This window comes from Phoca vitulina, unplaced genomic scaffold (genome assembly GCF_004348235.1).
Source record: "Phoca vitulina isolate PV1807 unplaced genomic scaffold, GSC_HSeal_1.0 scaffold6, whole genome shotgun sequence".
NCBI lineage: Eukaryota > Metazoa > Chordata > Mammalia > Carnivora > Phocidae > Phoca > Phoca vitulina.
Window position 1 is genome coordinate 14234825 of NW_022589709.1, and position 16339 is coordinate 14251163.

Genomic DNA, 16339 nt, shown 5'->3' on the forward strand with positions numbered 1-16339 from the left:
GAATAGATGCATTGCCATCTCCAGGAGTAGACAACAAACTTAGCCTTGGACTAGAGAAGGATGTGCCTAATGTCAACCAGAAAAATGATTGTTGTTCTCCTTGAAGGGCACATGGATTAGTTAGTAGATGTCCTTCATCTTCAGTCCACAATGGAACACCTGAAATTATCTCACCTTTTTTACATTTGGTGTGATGTTATGATAGCTAACGTGTTGGCACCTAGATCTACTGCTGTTGTGAATACCTTACATGTATTAGTTTATTTAATCTTCACAACAACTTTATGATGTAGCCTGTTGTAATCCACATTTTATGTATGAGGAAACTGAGGCACAGAATAGATGAGTAACTTCCACAGTATTGCATTGCTAATAAGAAGCCATGCAGAGTCCATGTTCTTGACCTCTACTGCTTCATCCTATAAAATAGTGAGGTCATCTTATGAAGTGCGTTGTACAGATGTGCCCACTGCATATTTAGTGGCTCAACAAACTGAAAGAGGCCCAAAGAGTTAGCTTGCCCAAGATCTTGTGGCCAGTCAGTGAAAGATTTCAATGTAAATTGGACAAACAGAATATGCAGCATGGTTTAACCCAGGCCAGTATTCTCCAGAACATTTCTACTTCCTATGCTGGTTAGTATGTACTTTACAATTTCCTTCCTTTCTTTCTTCCTTCCTTCCTTATTATTTACGTATTATTAAAACCTACATGTTTTTATAATTTCTCTATCATCACTTATGATTTATGTATGTATGTATGTATTAGCCATATATAATTTATTTTTCTGCTTGTTGGAGGGAATGGAGTTTTCCAGAGTTGAATGTCTTCTCAGCTATGTACTTTGTGTATGCAGACATAGTGACATGTCTACTGCAAGAAATGCCTTCTGTTAGAACATTTTTTTTTTTTTCATTTTGGTAAGACACAGCTTTCAGAAGATCTGATTTACAGGACACGGTAAATTTTTAAATGATGAAGTTCTTTATAATATAGTAAACTAACAAAATTATACCTAGGAACCTCTTTTCTCCCCTTCCATCTGCACCTCGATCTGGAAATCCAACATTTTGAAGGGGCTTGGGGATTTGGACACATCCCTAAAGCATCTCAAAAAAGGAATCAACCCACACATATTTATTGAGTATCCTGGTCAGGCAGGGCTCTAGGGAGTGGGCCTGTCCCTTAGTCCTAGAGGGCAGGGGGCTTATGGTCTAGTTGGTGAGACAGTAAATATGCCCATGGAAATGTGACCAATTGCTACGAGTTCAGAGCACAAAAAATACCCAGAGGAGGTAGGATTTACCACTACTAGGGTCTATATCCTGCCTCCACCATTTAATAGTTAGCTGACCTTGGGTGAAGTTCTGTGATTATTATGACTCAATTTTTCTTCCTATAAAATGGGGCTAATAATAGTACCTATCACAACTGTGAGGACCAAAATGAAATAAAATAATATATACAAAGTAGTTAGAACAGTGCATGGCACATAACAAGCATTTCATAAATGTTAGCTGTTATTGTCCTTGTCAATTCCTGTGGTTTGGGAATACCCAAAATATTTCACAGAAGAGGCAAATCTGGGCTGGACCTTGTCTACCTTTATCAGTGTCCTATTCCAAGGTCTAACATTGTCTCAAGCACATAACAGGACCAGGCACACAGTAGGGTCACAGAAGTCGATCATAGGAAACTGAGTAGGGCAGCGCCCAGCAATCGTATGGTGGCTCCATCAGGAGGCTGACAAATCACTGAGTCCCACTTCCCCTTCCTCCTACCCACGTTAATTTGTAGCACCTACTCCTTTTTGTGGGCCTCACCTCCGTCAGTGCATATGGCCCAGAAGGAGGCCCCTCCGTGGGTTCTTTAGCCAGCACAGCACAACTAATCCTGATGTTTAACAGGCTGCAGGATTCCAGATTCCAAGAGCCTACTGCGTCCCTTGCCAGAATCCCAGATTCCAAGCAAGGCGTCAGGGGCACTGGGAGTGAGACGTTCCTTGATGCTGAGCTGGAAGCCATTGCTTCACTCTAACCTCTTGGTGCACAGAACTTTTGTGTGTTTCGGGGACAGCAGCTTAAGGGCTCTGGGAGGATGGATTTCTCACTGCCTCCAGGGAGGAACAAGAACTCTGTTGTCCAACTCTTTTACTTCCATCGTCAAGTTTGACCGGTAGAATCAACAACATCCCATGAACCACAGAGAGAAGGGGAATGGGGTTCAAAGAGGCCTTCTCCCTCCCTTGGGCATTCTCACCAGAAAAGGCATGCCCTTTTATTCCTGTCCTACAACCTGTGGGTGTGGGTTGGTTGTCACTTCGGAATGGTTTCAGCCTGGAATCTTCCCGCCTTGGAGCTACCAGGTGGCCAGCCTATTAACAATAGCAACAACAACAACAACTGACATTTATTGAGGACATTTATTGAGCTGAGGCACTGGGCCACCAGCTTTATACACTACATCTTATTTAATCTTCACATGGCTCATTTCCCAGAAGGGGCCCTTCAGATTCCCCGAGGTCAAGCAGCTAGCTCCAGGCCACAGCATGGAAGAGTGCCAGAGTGGGGATTTGACCCAGGGTAGGCTTGCTCAAGCACCTGCAGGAGTCGGTGTGATAGCAGCAAAACCAAGAGGACCTACTTCCTAGCGGTATTATGAAAAGTGGTTGAGAAAATGCATATAGAACATGTAGCATAGGGCCTGGTACATAATCCTATCTTCTTAAATTGTAGCTCTCATCATTATTCCCCTACTCCACCTTTAAGGATCTTTCCGCCAGTTTCTTCCTACTCGCAGCAGCTGACTTCTGCCACATGTGGCTTCTGCTTCCTCTCAGAGTCATCTGTTCATGGCTTCTCCTCAGGGCGTGGGTCACTGCCTTCTCCCTAGGGGTCCTGCTTTAGGACTGACATGAAGGATTTGATTTAACTACTCTCCAGGCCTGGACGCCCCTGCTGGCTACCCATAAGATCACCAGTGGGCCACTGGCCACCCAGGGAACACTGCCGGAGTCAAGCGTTGGCCCTGTGCCCAGGCGATTGTGGGCAGGGCAGCAGGATGATAGGGATGAAGTGTGAAGGGACTGTGTGCAAAATGGTGGGCGTGAGTAGAAGCATGCCCAGGGCTAAAAGACTGCAGGCTAGCCTTCAAGGAAGCCAGTATATCCTTCTGGTTAACTGCAAAGGCTTTGGAGAAAGACAACTCTGACATTAGGTCTAGACTGTGCTGTTTATTAGCTGTGTGAAAGTGGGGAAATCATTTCGTTTTCCCAATATTCAGTTTCTTCTTCTGTTAAATGGGTGTACAATAGCACCCACCTTGGTTTGTAGATTTACGTGAAAGAATGTAGAGTCCTTAGCACAAGGTACACAGATTGCTGTCCTTCTGTCATTGCTATTATTAATAAGGTGAGCTCACAGCTCGGATTGAACACAATTCCAGAGGTTTTCTTATGGACAGAATAGTTTGAAGGCAGCATACTTCTGTATAAATCCTGATTTCATATGTACTGGCTGGGTTATTGGGAAAGTTACCTAAACTCATTGCTCTAAAATGGAAACAATATCCAACTCAGAGAGTTAATGTGAGAAGTAAAAAAGAAGAAAAAAAAAAAAAACAGAACAGAAAGAATCCATGCAAAGTGCTTAGCAGAGAGCCCATCATTGGTAGCTGTGGCTCTGATTGTTATTGATTTTATAGATCCTACTAAGCATCACAGATGAGATGCAGGAAGTGTTAGGTTGAGATTTGGTCATGAACTTTGTTTTCAACAATTCAGGTTCATTGTTGAAAGTAACAGAGAGTAGAGTATGTTTTCATTCTAGTTTACTTCAGCATATTAGTGCTTAGGCTTTAAGTAGAGTTATTTTTTAAAGAGAAGACAAAAGGCATACTTTTCTAAACCCATACATGAGAAACCAAAGTTAAGTGATGTTATGATTCATGATTCCCAGTGAGTGGCTGTGGGAAAATCCAGAGAGAGGGAAGAACCTTGACTTACTGCCCCCATCGCCCATCTGCCATCAGTACCCACCATTAGCACAGAGGGTTGATCAATGCCTGGTTATTTGGCTGGCCTTTGAGAACCAGAGACAGGTTTAGGCTGACAATCAAAATAATGACTATTACTGAAACTACTGATAGCTTTGTTGCTTCCGAGAATTTGTAAAACTCCTCATTTTGGGATCACATTAGAGATTCCAAGATGCTTATAACATAAAATGACAGCCACTCAATGCATTTCCATACTTTAAGGGGAAAATATAGATATTTTTCAAAGGCATATTAGCAAATGCCAGAAGAGCAAAGCCAAAGAAATCTCACTTTTTGACATCCTGATTGGGAGGGTGGCGGGGAGATTTTATGGGACTTTCATCTTTTTGCCTTTACATGGTCCTGCCTATCTCAGAACTGGTTGCCGGCTGCAACTGGTCCTGTCTGCCCATTTTGCTGTTAGTTCCTGACTTCGGAAGAAGGATGAAGCAACCCAAAGTGGTCTAAAGCAGCCACAACTGCTGTGTTCCTGTTGTGGCAGGCCCTGTGCTCCACACCTAACCACGCATTTGCCACTAAAGCCTTCAGCAACCCTGGGAAAGGGGCTACACTGCTGGTATTGCACAGGCAAGGAAACAGAGATGTCAAAGTGACATGGACATGTCCCACATCCACACAGCTGGGAAGTGTCAAAGCCAGAGTCTGCATCCAACTGTGTGTGTATGTGAGTGTGCATGTGTGTGTGCATGGGTGTGTGCTTGTGTGGGTATACAAATCTTGTGATCCTGATACAAGGACACACTGTCTTCTTTGTTCAACAAACATTTAAGTGCCTAATGAATACCTGGCCCAGCTTCTTTACAAGTAATGCCCAATATAGCACATTTAGAGGTGCCCTGCCCACGCTCTTGGCCCACCCAGAATATATATACCTGCAGCTTTGGTGGACATTTACCACATATCCTGATCTTCCTACTTCTTTCATTCTCTGGACTTTCTCTGGCTGCAAGAGAGAGCTCAGTCCACCTACAAGGCCAGCTAGAAGTGCTAAAGTCTTAATGTCCACAGGAGCAACTTTCAACTAGTGAGAGGCTGGCATTGGTAAATAAACCTCCCAGGTTCCTCATCCCTGGGAGGGAACACCTCTGATGTGCAGGTATGCTCTATACAGTCTCTCAGCAGTTCCCAAGCAGAATTGAGCCCCAATCATTACCCAAAGCAATAACCTTCTAATCGACACTTCCTTTACTTGCCTCCTATTGTGTCTCAGGTAAGCCAAATGGGCATTTTCCCTGGACCAGCCACTCAATGGAGAAGTAGTTATTGATTATTCATTGTTCATCAAAAATTATAGGCAGTGGTACAGGTAAGATCTGGCCACTGTGCTTGAAGATTTTATAAACACACCCACACAATGGAGATGAGGTCACAGGTGGGCATGTGGCAGTTTGGAGGCTATTGCAGAAATCCAGGAGAGAAATGATGGTGGCATGATTGAGGTCAATGGCAATGGGGTGGGTGTTGTCAAATTCTGGATGTATTTTGAAAGCAATGCAAAGAGGTTTTGCTGACAGGTCAGGTGTAAGATATGAGAGAAAGAGAAAAATCAAGGATGCTAGCACCAGTTCTTCCCCCCTGAGCAATTGGAAGAATGGAGTTATCGTTAACACAGATGGGAAGACTACAGAAAAATGGAAAGACTACAAGCAATAGGAGTTGAGAATTTGACCTTATGTATGGGATGCCTATTAGTCATCCACATGAAGGTCTGGAGGAGAGAGCTGGAATGCAAGCTGGAAGCTCAGGGGAGAGGCCAGGGAGGAAGATTGGAGAGTAGATGAGATCATGGAGGGAGTCTCTGATTTCAAGGGAAGTACAGTCTAGTGGAGGAGACAGGCATTATTGAGTCATGCAAATAAGTCATCCTAGACCATGATGAATTCTGGAAAAGGAAATTGCAATGACTGTCCTTTGGGGGACACAAGGATGCAGCAGACCCTGTCCTAAAGAGATTAAAAGGAGAGAGGCTTTTATACAAAAGAGGAACACAGCTATGTATCAGAAAACAAGAAAAAGCAGCGAATAACAGTGGGAAATGAGTCTAGAAAGGTGGGGTCTAATCATGAAGGGCATTGACTGTCAAGAGGAAGAGTTTGGGCTTATCCTGTGGACAGTGGGGTGTCACCAAAATGGGTGATTGACATGATTGGAGCTGACCATTAGGCAAGGTACTCTTGACATTGAAGAGGCAAGAGATGGGAAGCTGAAAGACCAGTCGGTAGGGCTTGGTAGGAGGAAGGGGAGGAAGAGATGGATGAGAAGATGTTTAAGGAGAAACACAATTTGACAACAGGTACCAAAATGTTAAGTGTGCATTTGTTAAGTACTACCACTTCAAGAAGAAGACTGGAAAAGAGGTGTATATCAGAGGTGCAAGGTGTACATAAGAGTGATTACTGAAACACTGTCTATAAAAACTGAGCATAAAGGATCATCACTGAAAGACTGATTAAATAAACTGCGATCCACCCATAGAATGGCATGCTCTTCGGTGATTAAAAGGCATGATGTATATCTGCATTCATTGGCATGAAAGGAACACACAATTTATTGCTGAGTAAAAAAGACAGGCTGTGAAACAGCATTTGCCATTTAGCTCTATTTATCAAAATGATATCTTTCAAATACCATTCATGTACATACATCTAGGGAGACCTTTGAACATAATGTTCATCAGAATCTCAGTGATGGTTTTCTCTAGATGATAAGATTCGATGGTGTGTTGTTAGTTTGCTTGTTTGTGGAGGAGGCAATTTATGTCTTTCTGGATAGCATAAATTTTCTGTCAAAAACTTGTAATAGTTTAAACAAAAGACATTTTCTGAGGAAGTCAAATAGACAGTACTTAAGTTCTTGCAGGGCAAACATGGCCCCAGGTCTACAGTGCGAGCAGGTGGGTCAGCTGACCTCTTCTTTGGGTCTTTGAGCCCCTCTCTGAGGGAGCTTTGGTCTGGAGGATGGGGAGGGATGCCTGAGGTAGCATACTCAGATGGCCTGGTGACCTTCTCCCCTCTTCCAGGGTCTTCCTGAGAGCAATCAACAAGTTCGCAGAAACCATGAACCAGAAGTTCCTGGAACACACGAACTTTGAGTTCCAGGTGAGTGTGAGGCACGCAGGGTGTGCTTTGGGGTGCCCTGGCAAGGTGGCTGTAGCATCTTGGGCTGATTACTCCATCAGACACATTGCAAAGCACACGTAAGATATGCCAGTGTCTCTGGGGGTTTCCACAGAGGGGGTGTGGGTGAGGAGGGAACCAGGCCCTTGATTGAAACTCAGGGTTTGGAACCAGGCCCTTGATTAAATAAATAATCATTAACTGAGCAGCATATGCAAATGTGACTGTATAATGTATCTTGTGCTAAAGAGGAGATTTGCATTCATCCATTGTCAGAGTGGGTACCACCTTTTAGAAACGTATCGCATTCTTTTACTGTTCTTACTCACTGGAGCCTAGCAAAACAGGTACTCGCAGACACTGAAAAATAAAAGCTCACTAATACATTTCTGGGACTTCATGATTCCTTCAGAAATCACTTTTAGGACTCAGACAAGACCTGGGGCCTCTGTGAGATTTGGGGGCCTCAAAGCATGTCCCTGGGGCAGAGTGACACACATGCTCAAGGCCTAGGCAAGAAGAGCCAATTCCTCAAAGCCTTGTGGAAAAGCCCAAATTGCTACCTCTGGCTGGTGATAGAGAAGGACCCTGAAAGGGGATCTCTCCTCTGGGGAAGTCCCTGGCCCCCAGGATCTCTGGCAGTGCAAGCCTAGGAAGTTGCCAGTGAACTGAGGCAATGGTATTTTCTGCCTGCTCATCTAAGGTGTTCGGTTCCAAGCTGGGCTTTGGCCTGTGACTAGCTGAGCAACCTCAGACAAGGCCTGGACTGTGTCCATGCCTCAGTTGACTCATCAGTAGGATGCTCACAATACCTACTCTTTCTGTTTCACAGGGGTTTTGCAGAACTGGCATGTGTCAAGGGGCTTGCTGGGAGAATTCACTGTAAGGTTCTGCCGGTTTTCATTCAGATACTTCCTCCTGAAAGAGACCTCCCCTGACGAGTCCTCTTTGAGGATTCCTCACTGATCCCATGTTCATTATGTGTTACCACTTAACCTGTTGTAGTCTCTTCATAGCACTAAATATTATTTGAAATTATCTTTCTTATTTGTCTACCAGCACAATTTTTTCTCTCTTTCCTCCGGTAAAGTGTGAGCTTCATGAGTATGAAGACCTTCTATTGGCTTTGTGCCTGACACGTAGTAGGTCTCCCTGGGGAGATGCTGCCTGGGCTGAGGCCTATGAGACCCACTCTGCTGGAGAGCACCAGCCTAGAAGCATTTAATCAACATTATCTCCAAATAAGATTCCCTCCCACTATCTTGCATTCAAATAAGGCATCTGCACTATAATGATGACGATGATACGAAGAGTAGCTGCCATTTTATGATGACTTATGTGTGCAGATCTCATGAGAAGCATCCTCGGGCATTTTCTTTCTCAGCCCTGACAACCAGACTACAAGTTAGTTACTATTACTAGTCCTTCTTCTGCTGGATGGATGCGGGAACGGAGAGCCGGAGGTGATGAGCAGCTAGCCTGATGTGCAGATAGTGACACAGCATGGCAGTGCAGAGTGGAGACCAGAGCGCCGCGGTGGCTGACCTCCCAGCTGCAGATCACCACCGCCACGTGCCCGGTAGGGAGTCTCCCCTGCACTGGCTTCACGGAGAGCTTCGGGCTGAGAGTTATACATCTCTCAGGTGGAAACAAAACATGTCACTTTGGCTGTTTGAATCAGAAGAAATGTTTGATCCCCTTCCAAATGTGGACCAGATGCCTGCAGGCTTCAGGTACAAGTTGTTCCAGGAAGCTAATAAGGACATTGCTTTTTTCGAGGGGCAGCTTGGAGCAACACACCTAGGGGCCAGCTGTGAGGCAGTGTTTGGGCCATAAAATTGATGGCTGGTTTGCCCATCTCTTTCTGAGGGTGGTGGCACTTACAGCCTCAGACCTGGTTTCCCGACTCTGGCTGTCCTCCATGGTCTTAGGGGCTACTTTCCAAGAGAAGTGCGGCTTCCGTCTTTTCATGCCATTCTTATAGGTTTTATCCTGTTTCCCTGAAAGAAAATCTGCATCTGAGAGATGCCCAGAGAAGTGGGGGTTTCATACATAGAAGGTTTGAGCTTATGAGCTGTGTGGCTTTAGGCAAATTACTTTACTTCTCTGTGCCTCAGTCTCTTCAACATCAAATTAAAATACTAATTGCAGCTACCTCACTGGACTTTTGAGAGGATTAAGTGAACTAATTCATGTAAAGCACTTAGAACAGTGCTAGGAACATGGTAGCAATTTAATAAAATGTTAGCTCATTATAATAATTGTTATCATTTTGATGATGATGATGATGATGATGGTCCTAAAATATGTCAGGTCTGGGAACTCATATGTCAGTCCTTGATAAACAGGACAGTAGGAAGGCATCTTTCCGGTCACCACACATTGCTTAGGGCTGTCACACCCACAGGATTTTATAAAACAGGAAAATGGCCAACATTACAAAATGAAATAAGTCTCTTTTGCTAATGAGACCTCCATAGATATTTGCTGAAAAGTACTCAAGAACAGGATCATTTTTCTGCCTTATCTTTGTTCTTCTACCTTCTCCTCACCCTGTGCGAGAATGGATTTGTTCTCTGTACCCTGCCTGGAACACGCCTTGTTTCCTTCTAACAGTTTCATTAATTATGCATTTAATATCAGCAGGAACAGCATCCATCACTAAGAGCTGCTGGCCTTGGCAGCCACTGTCCAGAGGAGGGGCAGGTGCAATGAGATTATCCCTAATATCTTTTCTGGAACTGTGGTTTTATGATACAAAGGACAAAAAGCAAGAAGCTCTATGGGTGCCACTCTGCAGATGACAAGACCTGGGAATTACAGAAATGATGTTTTCTGCCCAGGGCTAAAATAATTTGCATTCCCAACCCCCATTCGGGAGGCTGGGCCTTGGCATTCACATCCATTTGCTGGTCAGGGAAGACCAAGAGAGAGGATTTCAAATGCAACTCAGCAAGGATTCCTGTTTAAGAGCAATTCTCATAGGTCCAGACTATTGTTAACACGCTATGAGGAACTCAGAAGCAAAGCAGAACACTGCCCTGCCCTCAAGGATCTTAGAGTCATGATAGTAGGCTGTGAATCCATCTTCTAGCATCCAAGCTTTTCAAGGTGACTAACCTTTATTAGGCATCTCCTTAGGGCATAATCCTGTTGGGTTGGGATCTACCCATTTTACCAGTGAATAAACTGAGCTTCAGAGAAGTGGTTGACTCTCCTGTTAAAGGTCATCTAATCAGGAGCTCCTGGAATTCAGTCGCTGTCCTGTCTGCAAAGCCCAGGCCCTTTCCACTCTTCTGCCCTGTCTTTTAAAAACAGAGTGCCTTTCAAATCTAGGAGACAGCTCTATTTAGCTCCAGAGACACTGTCTGCCCTAGTTAGCTCTTGCTGGCCCTGGGATAGAGAGCTCTGCGATGATTGGCTGTGGGATTAGACTCTCCATATTGGGTACTCTGATTGGCCAGGAATCCATGGTTACACTTCCGATGTGCTCTTTGGCTCCAGGAAGATTGTTTCTGTCTTAAGCAGCTGTCTGATTACTACTAAGAACATTCTCTCTACTTGGGAAGCTGTAATTCGCTCTGCATTTGGTAATTCCAGCCTTGGCCTTGAGGCATTTCTGGATCAGCTTCTGGGCATCAGACTACCTTGGGATCATTTTTGAACCTGTACTGGAGACCCTGTGAAATGAAAAGGATATTCCAGGATATTCCCAGCTATTAATGGAGGACTGAGGGCAGGCTTGGTCTCTATAATAGGAAATGTAACTTGTAGTGGCAAAAAAGGTGAGAGAGGGAGCACATACCACGCAGAGCACCCATCAAAGCCTTGAAGAGGCCCACAGCACCCCCCAGGGAGGATCAGGTGGGACAACTTCACCACACAGAAAGATGGTCACATGCTTAAGGACAGCTTCTTCGGCCATAGCTTGAGGGCCCCAGACAACCTCTGATCTGATGTTCCTAACCCAAATCTATGATTGGAACCTTTCACTCCCAAAATCAGTGGCCTCCTTAGAATGCCCATGGCAGCCATGGCTTTGCAGCTCAGACACATGTTAGCAACACTGTGCTGGGTGCTTTATTTTTTTAATGGAATTGGGGTAAATAATAATTTGCAGCTCATGTGAATCTTATAGGATCAAATCCTTGAGTGTCTGTTGTAAGGACTGTAAAAATTCAGATGACCCAGTGGAAACCTGGACCAACAACCAAGGCTAAAGGAAACTGAGAAAGGAAAGAAAAGCAATTTTTGCAGAAGAGCAGAGTGGTTAAGAATACAAGTTCTAGAGAGAGATGCACTTGGATTCAAATGCCAACCTTGCCATTTTGTAGCTGTGTCACCTTGGGCAAGTTATTTAACTTCTCTGGGCCTCAGTGTCCTGATCTCCAAAATGGGAGAATAATACTACAGAGATCATAGTGTCTAGGGAGGAGTTAACAAGAATGCAGGGGGAGTGCTGGGCTCATTAATGAACTCCTTCAACAAATGCTTGTGAGCACATGCTGAGTTAGACACAACGCTAAATACTGGATATACAACAGTGAATAAAAAGAGGGGGTTCTTGCTTGCAAGATGCTTATATCCATTAGAGGAGACAGGAAATAAATTAGTTCAGCTTAAAACATGTCATAAATCCTGCAAACAGGGCATGATGAAGGTGAATGGGTGGATCTGCATTAGTCAGGGCAGAAGTTGGGAAGGCTTCCCCGGGAAGTGACTTTTGGAAGGCAGCTAGGCTTACCACTAGACCACCACTGCCCATTTAGGAAGTGACTGTTGAACTGCGTTCGCAAGATGAAGTAGGAGTTTTCTCAACAGTGATTTCCTCCTCTGGTCCTTATAACTCCCTCCCTTTACATACTATTAGCCTCATTTTTCCAGCTGAGGAAATGGAGACTCAGAGAGGTAAGGCAACTGCCCATGCTAATAGAGCTGATAATTGGAGTGGAATCCTGGAAGGCAAACTTACAGTGTCTATTCAACAACAAAGACAACAAACAACCACAAATTCTGCATAGACCCCGTGTCTAAAGGATTCCAGCTCTAGGAATGTATACCATGTTACAGCCTCTCATGGACAAAAATGTATAAACAAACATGTTGATTACAGCACTGATGCCAAAGGAAAAAAGAAGTTGGACTCAATCTAAATAATTTAGAATAATCTAAATAGGGAATTGGTTAAAATTAAAGTATATCCTTATAGCAGAATACCATGCAGCAATAAAAGGCAGTGAAGTAGATCTATATAGGCTAATATGGACACATCTGCAAGATATATTGGTGAGAGAAAAAAGCAAACTACAGCAGACTATTTTTTGAACTGTCTATACATGTTTGTTTATACATAAAAAATTTTTGGGAAGAATATCCAGGGAACTGTTAATTTTTTTTTTTTTTTTTTCTGGCGAATTAGACTAGGGTCCAAGGTAGGATGGAAAATAAACTTTTTATCATTTAATCTTTTCTACCATTTAATTTTTTTGACCATATGTGTATTAAATTTTCAATTTTTGGGGAGTTAATTGAAAGTAACTAAATTCTAGTTATACCCACTAGCAGTATGACTTTGGGTGGTCATTTATCTGGATCTCACTGTTTATATCTGTGAAATAAGGGAGTTGGAAGAGATGAGCCTTAAAATTATTCTAACTTTCTGTTGTCCTATTATTTCAAAATACTAAATTCCCAATCAGAAGTCACCTCACCTCTTCCCCCAGGGAAAAAAGACCTATGTGTGTGGCTCAAACATCTTTGGCTTCCCTGAGCCAGCTGAGTTGGGCACTTAGTAGAAATACCACCAGGCAGCTTAGGCCAGGGAGGAAAGAAAAATCTGGACCTTTTGAAACAACTGGAGAATTTCTCTAACAATATGGTGATCAATAAATAAATATTTCCTAGAGCCTTGCTACATTCAAGCCATTTAAGCCATTGTGCTGAATATTGCATTAGAGATACAAGTAAGTGGAACGCAAGACCCTTGTTTGTGGAGCTTACAGTTGGAAAGACAGGGCATTCAAATAATCTACGATCAGCACTATAGACAATGCCACCACTCTACTTACTGAGCACTTGACATGTGCCACCCCTGTGGTGAATGACTTCATGCTCGTATTATTTTATCCAGAACTTACAACAATCCATGATGGTAGTTGCCCTTATTTTCTCCATTTTACAGGTAAGGAAAATGAGGCTCAGAAAAGTCAAATAAGTCACCAAAGACAACCTAGCTAGTAAGAGATAGACCTGGTATCCACATCCTAGTCTGTGAGATGATGCTGATGCTTATGCTCCTAACCACTGGATGATGCTGTCATGGAAATTGAGTGGAGCACAAGGGAAGGTGTAGAACAGAGGACCCACATCTGTTTTTGCGCCTACTAAGAGCTACTCAGATTCGGAAGGGTTGAGCAGACCTGTCATGCCCTGCCATCTGGGAAGGCTTCATGAAGGAATGGATCTCGAACTAGGCTCTGATGAAAGAATAGAACTTAGGTGCAGTAAGGGAGCCAAGCCAAGGAGACCAGGATGCTCATGTTATATCTATGGAGTCTGAGCAGACCAGCCCTCTGTAGAATAGGCAGTTTGTTGAGGGAGAAAACATTGGAAATTTAATGAGGTCTCAAAAGCCATGTTAGTGTCCTTTGTCCTGGTTCTTTGGGAACAAGAGTCAAGGAAGGTTCAGAGCAGAGGCATTATGAGACCCAGAAGTATCTGGCTGTGGCCACTGCTCACCTCTCAGGGCATTGCATAGAGCCACTCACCATGACAATGTTCCCTCAGTTTCAGAGTGGGTCCCACATTGCTCTATGGGGCAAAACTGGGCAGAGGCTGTGGGTGAGACCCTTAGGGGCACCATTTCTGATCTACTAAGAAAAAAGAGGCACGGGATCTATGATCTCATGGCCCGCAAAGATCTTCAAGGAGGGAAGACAAAGGAAAATCAGGTCCACTCCTAAGGATATACCCCAGGGAATTAGAAACTTATATCCACACAAAAACTTGTATGTAGAAATTCATAGATGCATTATTCATAAGAGCCAAAAGGTGGAAACAACACAAATGTCAGTCAGTGGATGAATGGGTAAATAAAATGTGGTAGATCCATAGGATCGATTAGTGTTCAGCAATAAAAATAAACGAAGTGCTGATACATGTGACAGCACGGATGGACCCTGAAACGTTCTGCTTAATGAAAGGAGCCGGACATGAAAGGCTATATAGTTTATGATTCCATTTCTATGAAATGTCAGAGTGAGCAAATCCACAGAGACAGCAAGGAGATTAGTGACTGCCAGGGGCTGAAGGGGAGGGAAGAATAGGGAATGACTGCTTAGTGGTGATGGTTGTATTACCTTTTGTGAATATACTAAAAACCATTAAATTCTATACTCTAAAAAGTGAACGTTATGATATACGGATTATATCTAAATTTAAAAAATTAGGAATGGGGTGGCAGAGAAAACATTTTTGAAGGACTAAGTCAGAACAGAGACTAGCAAGAGGCTCTAGGTTTGACATGTTTGTGTGTTCTCAGATGTGTTAGGGAAACATTTCTGGAATTATTTTTGAAAGCAATAGCAATTCAATTTATGTTGTTCTGTATCTATTTCTTTTTGTATCCTGATTACTCTTCGGAAATTTCCTAAAATCAGGAATTTCTCACATTCAGTATAACCCTTTCCATGTCCTTTGACCAGGTTTTCTGTTTCCCTGGCTTGTTTTTTCATATGGTCTTAAATGTGAGGAGGTGTGAGGTCTGGGCTTAGACCAAAGCAGCACATTTTCAGAACCTGCAGGTCATGGGGGCATGAGGAGGAAGGACAGCCGAGTGTGTTTGGATAAGCAGGGTTACTACAGAAACAGAAGGGCTCGAGATGTAATTCTAATGGTTTTGGGAAGCCTTTGAAGGACTTTGAGGAAGGGAGTGATAGAACCCAACTTGTTTTAAAAAGATCCTCTGGTCTCTGTGTGGAGAGTTGACCTGATGGACACCACAAGCTGGGAGGCTGCTTCACTCTACACCGGGAGCAGCTTGGTCTTTTGGACTCTGGGAGATAAAGTTTCAAGAAAGAAAAACTTATCCCGCCAACAGAATGTGAGCTGTATGAGGGTAGGGACTGCCGTCTGCATAACCACCCCCTGTGCCCATATGATGACAATGCCTGGCACAGGGAAGGAGTTCAATAAATATATATTAGTGCATCCTCAGCCAAAGACTGATCACGGTGTGTAGAAAGAGTCCTGAGCCTTGATCAGAAGGCCTGAGTTCAAATCCCAGATCTACTGTATATATAACTAAGTGACCTTTGGAAAAATACTTACCCCCTCCAAGCCTCAGTCTCTTCATCTATAAAATGGGACGAATGATAGCTACTAAGTTTTGAGAGATGAAAGGAGGGATATATGGGAGAGTACCTGGACCATGGTAAAAATGAAGTACTTGTTTTCTTCTATCTGAAACTGGAACCATAAGCCCATTTGAAAGTAATACTCTGGGCAGCAGTAATGATGTTATCAAGGGTAGAACTGCCTTTTACTTGGTCTTGGCCATCTGAAATCTCCAGTGAACATCTTTGAGTTAAGGATGAAGGTCTCAATGGTGAGTGATTTCTTTAGCTAGTGTTACCCTTCCTCTTGTCAGTGTTGAGGGGGGCTGAAAGTGGATGAGCTTTGTCCGACAAAGCTCTCCCCCATCTGTTCCTTGTAGGGCCTTGGCATCTTGTAATAATAGCCCTGAGCACTCAAGGGGCCAGGTTGTACTATTTGCTTTGGTACCAAAGGAATCACTAGATTAATGAAAAGAACAATATGGCTAACAAGTGCTTTTGAGCCCTTACAGAGAATCATGCCCTTTACATATATCATCTCCTGGCATCTTTACTACGGCCCTCTGCAGTGGGTACAATGCCCCTTTTGCAGATGGGTTCACTGAGGCTCCATCTCTCGGGTGCTGTAGGTTGTATCAATATCACCATCACTGCATCTCATCTTTTGGAGCACTTGCCATGTGCTGAACCCTTTGTTGGCTCTATTTCACCACGAGCCAGTGGAGTGGTGTTTAGTATTAACTCTTGCATTTAGCACCAAGTGATCATGTAAGTGTTAAAATTACAATAAGTCTACATATAAACTAGGCCCTCAGAGATTCTTGAACTCCAACG

The 16339-nt window shown here is 43.6% G+C and overlaps 1 protein-coding gene across 2 annotated transcripts in view; it reads left to right on the forward strand.

The window, feature by feature from the left end:
• The window catches only part of DOCK2 (dedicator of cytokinesis 2), a 475105-nt gene that overhangs the window by 390390 nt on the left and 68376 nt on the right, over positions 1-16339 (forward strand). For both annotated transcript variants that reach the window (XM_032403689.1, XM_032403690.1), the window contains one exon: positions 7076-7154. In XM_032403689.1, coding sequence (XP_032259580.1) covers positions 7076-7154 — 79 coding nt within the window. The remainder of the gene's footprint in view (positions 1-7075; positions 7155-16339) is intronic.